This window comes from Lycium ferocissimum, chromosome 12 (assembly GCF_029784015.1).
Source record: "Lycium ferocissimum isolate CSIRO_LF1 chromosome 12, AGI_CSIRO_Lferr_CH_V1, whole genome shotgun sequence".
Taxonomy (NCBI): domain Eukaryota; kingdom Viridiplantae; phylum Streptophyta; class Magnoliopsida; order Solanales; family Solanaceae; genus Lycium; species Lycium ferocissimum.
Window position 1 is genome coordinate 10,533,817 of NC_081353.1, and position 8,448 is coordinate 10,542,264.

The 8,448-nt window shown below is 34.5% G+C and overlaps 1 protein-coding gene across 1 annotated transcript; it reads right to left on the minus strand.

Moving 5' to 3' along the window:
* Positions 1–7,111: 7,111 nt before the first annotated feature.
* On the minus strand, positions 7,112–8,237 carry LOC132039055 (uncharacterized). Its single transcript, XM_059429605.1, has 4 exons — positions 8,199–8,237; positions 7,928–8,104; positions 7,381–7,624; positions 7,112–7,233 (listed from the first exon to the last, which is right to left on the minus strand). The coding sequence occupies exons 1-4, from the start codon at positions 8,235–8,237 to the stop codon at positions 7,112–7,114; spliced, it is 582 nt and encodes a 193-aa protein (XP_059285588.1).
* Positions 8,238–8,448: the final 211 nt, after the last annotated feature.

Below are 8,448 nucleotides of genomic sequence, written 5' to 3' on the forward strand. Positions count from 1 at the left end.
ACATAAATTGAAACAGAGGGAGTATCTTTTGCGACCAAAAAAAAAAAAAGTATATTAGGAGTAATGCAAGCCAAAAATATGTAAAATTTGTTTCTTCTCATAAATGCAAGTGGATCCACTAGTCCAACTTTATTGAGGAGAGCGAATGAACACGAAGTGTGGGCTTTAGCCTTAAGGTATGTATCTAACAACCAAATTCGTTCTGTTTTATAATTCAAGAGAAGGTTATCTATATATCGATCCTAAGCAATTTGACACATGAAAGAAATGTGAGATGCATATAAGGATACTTCATTACGGCTTCGCTGAAGACATATTGCATTTGTGCTGAGTGTTTTTAACAAGTTGGCTAATAATATAATGCAATGATCAGCTTTAGCAAGTTGCAGAAAGTCAAATTTTACAGCATATTTTCATCAATCAAAAGCATGTTTAAGCCACGGAATGATGCAAAAACAAACAATAATTCCATCAAGAAGTGCTTAATTTACACTCCATCAAAAACATCCTAGCATTAGGAATCACAAAAGTATGACAAGGAAGCTTCGTACTTGGTACAGTTATACCATCTTATAGATTAAAAAATATTTCCAACACGCTCAATAAAAATAGGAATGGCCAGAAAAGATATTCCAGGAAAAAGCAACTTGCTTCTTTGCTACCATAAGTACTTGTGAGTCGGTACATACATATATGAACTATAAAGTATTCCTCTTTCTTGATTTGGAAGATTGCTCGTTACTTTCTTGCTAGTGACCCTTTTTCTTTGACACCATATAACCGGGAATATGGCATATCGAGCTCAGATGATCATTCAATATTTTCTAATTCGATAAGTGTCTCTGGCCCATCTAACCGATAGCTGATGTATTTTGCTTTGACTACTATTTTTGCGAGGGTTATTTCATATATAGATGTGCAATTACTTCTTCGATTCTTTGATAATAACCAAAGTAGGTTTTATGATTCCCTTCTTTCTTAGCGAGCAATTGTATCGATTTTCTGTGCTTGAGCCCGCCACGTGCAGGCCTAATTATTTTTATGGGCCAAGAACGTCGAAACTCTCTCTCTCTTTTTTTTTTTTTTTTTTTTTTTTAATATAATGGTGCCGGTTAGACTCGAACCTAGGATCTCTGCCTGCTCTAATAACATATTAAAGTGTGTGACCATCTCATCTAAAAGCTTAAGTTATTACTTGTCAGCGAGAACACATAAAGGAAAATGGTCAAAAGTACCCCTGAACTATTTGAAATATGTCCATTTATCCCACCATTAGTAAACTAGCTTATAAGTGCCCTACTACTAGCCAAATAGCTTAAAAATATCATTCCTTCTAACGGTTGCTCAAAAACAAGGACAAAAGGGCCAATTTTGCCTTTGAACTATTCAAAATGGAGCAATTTTTCTCTTGAACTATTCAAAATAAGGCAATTTTGCCTTTGTTGTTTTAACCTTAGTGGGAGGGGGTGGGCGGAGTTGAACGTGCGAGAAATATAATAACAACATAAGAAAATTAGTAGGATAAAGACTTTCTATTTTAAGAAATAAAAAACGACTACATATATCTTTTTTTCCTGTGGTTCCTCATGCATTATGGATGAGCTATTATTTCTGAACACGAAATCATGTATCTTTCTTACTTAACTATTGAAAATTTTATTTTCTACAATAATAATAATGATTTTATTTTACTAACTCTAAGAATGATATAATAAAAGAAATTAAATTCAATTATATCTGGGTACGTTATATTACTTGTTGCAACAATAAGTTATCCCAAGTTTGAGTAGATGATATAATAGTTTTGAAAGAAAGCGGTAGAATAAATGTTTGATTGAAAATTTAATGCTGGTAGTTAAACTTTATATTACTGAAGTTGTCACTTAAAATAGTCAAGTACGTAATCTCATAATCTCCATGATCTTTACAATAAAGAGCACATGACCTGAACTTTAAATGGAGGGCCAAATATTGTCTCATTTCAAATAGGTCAAGCGAAAAAAATGTCTCAATTTTCTCTTGTTTTGGAGTAACCATAAGTAGGAAGGGCATTTTTGAGTTATTTGTCTAGTTGGAGGGCATTTTTGAGCTAGTTGACCAACGACAAGGGCATCATTAAGCCAAGAGTATTTTTAACCCTTTTCCCTTTATTTAAGTATGTTCTCAACACTCCACGCTATGACATCACTAGAATAATTTCTTGATCTTGCAACCATTCAACATACTATGTTATGTAATTAAAGTAAATATTCAACTGATTTATTGTTTAATGACCAAAAATTAAGGGATTTTTAAACTACAGAGTAGCCCAATAAATTTTAGCCAGTATGCACTCTATAATTTATATATAATGATAGTACAATCTGTGTATATATTATACAATTATTATATACATGTCATGCATTTATAATGTACTGAATCTACACCTATAAGCCGTTACGGTTGAACGGGTGATATATCTTTTAATCTGCTGACTAAAAATGTTATTAAGATATCAAAAATTAATGTAAAATATAAGGACAATAATTTTAGAAATAAGAACACTGATAACTGTAATACCTACGAAAAGAGCAAATGATTTACTTGCAGATTATAGAAACATAGTTTATTGTGCCGATAGCAATAATTTTCAAGATTAAGGGATTATTGATATCATATTAAGAGTTTTAAAATGAAGATACACTGAACATGACATACGAAAAGAAGATTAAAGTTCATTTATTTTTATGAAGATTAAGACGTTTGAATATGAATACAAATCTAAATATTAAAATGTGAATTAAGATTTAAGATATTTAAACGCACATCTGAATATTAGAATATTGTATTAAGATAGAATTATTAAATCATTAAGTCTGTTTAGTTTCTCAACATCTGTATATATAAAACTTTTCTTTATTTAAAAATTGATAAATATAATATTCAAATAAAATACAAAATTAATCTAATACTATATCAGCAAAATGTTTTTAAAAAATTATATGGTGGTTGGTGGTGGTAATAGCTAGCTATTGTGGTTGTGAATGCCAACTGGGGATGGTGCTGGTTGTGTGTAGTAACTACTGGTAATGGTGGCTAACGGTGGTGGTTGTGGAAATAGGAGCAGTGACGATTGATAAATGTGGTAGATGATGATGATGATGATGATAATAATAATAATAATAATAATAATAATAATAATAATAATAATAATAATAATAATAATAATAATAATAATAATACAGTGGTACAGTAAATGGTGATGATGGTTGACAATATACAACCCTGATGGTATTGTTGGCAGTGTTGGTGTACTGAGATTGGTAGTGATGATGGTGGCTAAGTGGTGTGATTGTGCCTGAGAATGCAGGGCCGGATTTAGGTAATGGGGTGCAGGTTTTCGAGAACCCAGTAATTTTTACCCTGACCCTGTATTTATATTGTGAAATTTATTAAATATATAAGAAATATTTGTTGGTAACCCAATAACAAAGTAAGCTCTTGGTCCAACGGCAAATATGGAACGAGAAATTCGTACGATTGCCCCTATCTTGGGGTGGCCTTTAATTTTTGCCCCTCAAATAGATGGTCTTTAATTTTTACCCTTTGGCACTTTAAGTAATAAAAAAGTGATCATAATACCCCTGACACTCTTGGTTCGAACCCCAGCATAGTCCAAAAAAAATTGCAAGGCAAGGTTTCATAGAAACTATGCCTATTCGAGCAAAGTTACATAGAAACTATGCCTTTTTCGGCATAATTCTGTAGGATAACTTAATTTCTACAGTACTATGCCTACCTATGTAGTTACACAAAAATATGCCTTGTCCAGTATAGTTCTATAGGATAACTTAATTTCTACAGAATTATGCCGGACAAGGCATAGTTTCTATGTAACTTTTCCCGAATAGGCATAATTTCTATGAAATCTTGCCTTGCGAATTTATTTTTCACTCTACTGGGGTTAGAATCCAGAATCTCTGCTTTTGTAGACCAGCGAATAAGGATATTTTGGCCAACAAATTTTCATTAAAATGAGTATTAAGGAAAAAATTTAAGACCAGCGATTTGAGGGACAAAAATTAAAGACCAGTCCATATGAAGCACAATCTGGACAAAAACTTGAAATGGAACTTGCTTAAATCTTGCTGACCTCTTGGATGGAGGTTTTGGGTCCCCTTGGGCCCATAATGTAAACTGTCTTTTTTAATTTGAGATTTATGAAAACCCATAAACTTTAAATCCTAGATTCACCTCTCACGAAAAATTTATTCATACATATTAAGTGATTGTAAAATATAAAAAAGGATCAATTACACTAAACACCCATATTAACAGGGGCGTACCCACGTGGAAGAATGAAGGTGTCGTTAACTTCGGAAAAAAATCAGTATATATATGTGTATATACTTAAAGAACGACATATATTTTAGAGGACTCCTTGATTATAGTTGTTGCACTAGGTAGTTTGGTTGGTGAGCCTCTAAGGCTTTGAGCGTGGGAGCGCGCTACCCAAGCCTGATTCTGGCTACAAAACATTACTTTTTCTTGTGGAGTTTGATGGCTACTATTATCTTTATGTGTTCAAAGCATTAATTTAACAAAATCAATTTATGTTTTAAGAATCCAAAAAATAGAAAAAACATTAAGCACAGAATCATAGAAGAGTCAGGATATTTCCGAGCCCATAAGTTTCTTGTGTGTCCTTAAGAAATCTAATCCCCTCACAGTTACCAAGGTTAATGGATTTATTTATCCTAGGATAGAACGAAAAATTATTCTGCGATAGCGGCAATGCAAATGGCAGGATTTCGTCGAACTCAAGTAGTCGTAGCAAATCACATGACTCTATTATATTTTATTTTGATAACAAATGCAGAGAACAGGTTTCGAGGGCAGAAAAATTCAAATTTTTCGTATTTTATAAATTGAAAATTTGAAGCAAAACTTCGACTTATATAGCCTACTAAAGGGTGTTATGAAAAGTTATGGTGACTTTACAGAAAAGTCACATCCTTTGCTCCTAATGCCTTTTCGGAAAAATCATTAAATTTTCCATTCACACCACACAAAACCCAACAATCCCCCACATGAATGGGGAATAACTATATGATGAAAACATACATGAAAAAGCTGTGTGATTTTCAATCAAGGATTAATCGCATCTGGATAAGTAGGTCTTCCCTTTGAACTTTCCGTAGTGAACATATGTCGGATATACTAGGTCAATCGGTAGATTTGATATCTTTGAACCATCGAGCTTTGGTGTATACCTAGATAACCTCATGTAACACAATTAACCTTTAACTATCTTTGGTTCTCATTGTTGTGTTCGTTTCAGCCATGAACCGCGCTTGATACCGTAAGTGCGTAGAGAATTGGCCTTATAGAATTCTCCTTGAAGAGGCTTACACTTCACACTTGCATAGGTGATTCCTAAACGTGTAATTCTATAGAAACCCTGTATCAAACTTAGAAACCACTAAAAAGCCTTAACGCTCTATCCTTGTTACTGAACATTGTCTTCATTATTAGAAAGGAGCAAAATTTTTGTTTGACAATGTTGAACCGTCAATCATAACTTTGTTTTATCTCATTGAACCAAGATCTTGGGATCTCCAGTCTTCTAGGTAGATTTACCGCAATGTTGACTTGTCCTCGGCCATAGTCCCATTCCCTTAGATGACTTCTCAACCGACTCTCTAGCTAGGCCTTTTGTAAGTGGATCCGACACATTATCCTTTGACCTTACATAATCAATTGTGATAATTCCACTAGAGAGTAGTCGTCTAACGGTATTATGTCTTCATTGTACGTGACAATATTTTTCGTTATACATAATATTCTCCCAGCCATTCCTATCGCTACTAGGCTATCGCAATGTATGCATATAGGATCTTTCGTCTTTCAAGAACTTCCGGAGCCATTCAACTTCTTCACCGATCTTGTCTAACTCTATGAACTTAGATTCCATTGTGAAGCGTGCGATACATGTCTGTTTGGACAATTTTCAAGACATTGATCCTCCACCAATGGTAAAAATGTATCCATTTGTGGATTTGATTTCATTTGATCCGGTGATTCAATTTGCATCAACATACCCTTCAAATTATGGGATATTTATTATAAAAGAAAAACACAACTTAGAAAATAGGATATATCGTAGATCATAATACTTGTGGATGGTTGGCATCAGTTATGGCCACAACCTTTTAACAATATATACATTTTTCAACCATTCCACTTCTTGTAAGTCTACTTCTTCAAATATTCAACTAATAGCACATTCAACAATGTGAAAATCCAAGCTATAATCGATTTTTATCATTTTCGTCAATTGGCTCTTCGATTTATAGACCAATGAACTTATACGTTCAATGAACCGTCTTGACTTTTCAAAAAGTTGCCGTCTTTCAACAAACAAATTTTATCATGAAAAGTCATTACCTTTCAAGTGGCATCCGCTCATGAAATAACATAACATTATATTTCAAGTGGCATCCTTTCACGAAATTAATAACACAACCTTTAATGAATAGACATATGATCAACTATCAAATGAGTAGTTTGATCAACTAGTCCTCACCAAGATGGAATGAGTTATGTGAAAATTTCAATAACTACCATATCAATATCCACCAAGGACATATATCGTGGGGTTGACATAATACAATAATGTCAATAAATCAACGTTTTTTTTTTTTAAGCAAAACAACTAGCATGATACTAGTTGTGAATTTATTGATAAAGAGAAACTGTATAGAGAAGTAAAACAAAATAAGGCGAAAAGTGCCTATGAAATGAAATAAATAGCCAAAGCATCAACTCTAGTCTAACTGCAACCTGTCCAAATTTCTGGTTTGATTTCATTCAAGCAACCTCAAAGCTCTCACCAGGTGCTATGAAATCATAACCAACAGAAGAATCCTTCAAACTTGGACTTGTGCATGTTGTGACTTGACTATACTTAGCTGCTCATTCTGCTATAGTGAACTAAGTGTTATTTCTGCTGATGGAACCTTTGTATTTCACATCTGCTGTTGTAGAATAGTTGAACATATGCATTCCTTCTGCTTTAGTAGTTATAGACCTGCATATGAAGCTCAACTATATTGTTGCTATGTCTAGCACCTCAGTCAGGCTCTCTAGCAAACACTGGCTTGAATCTGAAGGATGGCATCTGCATTTTGTCAATGTTTACCATCCTTTTGGCAGCTGCTGGTAACTCCATGAAGTTAGCAAAGCATAATGTACCTGCAAAATTAAAGATATGGTTAGTTAAAAAGTCTGTCAGCTGGTATCCTTCCCTCATTATATGCCCAACTTGGATTACTCCTTTTCTTCTCCATGCAATAATGTTGTAAACCTCCAGACTTATAGACCATGGCACATCCCATTCACCTTCTACCATCTTCACTAAGCTCAAAGAATCAGACTCAACATAAAGAGGCAATAGCTGGTTAGTTACACCATAAACCAAACCATCATACATTGCCTTAGCTTCAGCAACTAGACAGCTTATATCTCCCACTCTCCTTGTGGTGGCATATATAAAATCTCCAAGACTGTCTCTAACACAAAAGCCTGCTGAGCTGGGGCCAGGATTTCCTTTAGATGCTCCATCACTATTACACTTATACCAACCCTGTGGGGGACTAGACCAGTGTACCAGTATATAACTTATTTGTGGCTTCTAACTCTCTAAGTACTTAACGGATGAGGCCAAGATTCGGAACATCTTTCATCCAGGGATATTTGAGTTTTGCCAGTTGCACAAGATTCATGTTGATATCATAGAGTACCTTAGCCTTGGACATTATCCCCTATGCACTACTGTATTCCTTTTCTTCCAAAGTTACCATAGTATGATAGCTGGTCTTTGCCTTATACATAGGTTTCATCTTAGCTGAACATTTGGCATCCCACCATTTTTAACTGCCTGTTTCACCTGCACAAAAGGTCCTTGAATACCAGCTGCATCTGTAAAAACTTTCCACACTGCTGCTGCATAGTCTCCTGTTAGGAAAATATGTTCCAAAGTTTCTTGTTGTGGTTGGGAGCAACAACTCCAATTAGATACTATGGATATCCCCATTCTTGCAAGTACATCATCCACTGGGAGCTTCTGTTTCCATACTCTCCACAAAGGAAATGCAATCTTGAACTTCAGCCCTTTGGTCCGCATCTGATGATAAAACCAGCTTACCTCCTTTTTTTACCTGATCTTTTCCAAGCACTTGAAACTGTGAATTTACCATTTTCATTCAGCATCCACCAGGCCTTGTCTATAGATTGATCAACTGCATCTCTATTGAAACTATGTATGATGTGTTCTACTAAATCCTCTAGCGCAGTTGGCTGAAGCTTAGAGATCGTCCATTTATCATCATGGCTTCCACATCCCGAATGGTTTCATCAATGGGAAAGTTTGTTGGCATCAAATCAGCTATAGGACCTAGCTTTGTCCAA

Excerpts from the sequence above, each read along its gene's own strand:
- LOC132039055 (XM_059429605.1), bottom strand. The coding sequence starts at position 8,237 with ATGGTAAATTCACAGTTTCAAGTGCTTGGAAAAGATCAG. Across the intron at positions 8,105-8,198 it reads AAGTGCTTGGAAAAGATCAG|AAGCTCCCAGTGGATGATGT; the intron begins GTAAAAAAAGGA and ends GTATGGAAACAG. Across the intron at positions 7,625-7,927 it reads TTCAAGGACCTTTTGTGCAG|GGTTGGTATAAGTGTAATAG; the intron begins GTGAAACAGGCA and ends AGTCCCCCACAG.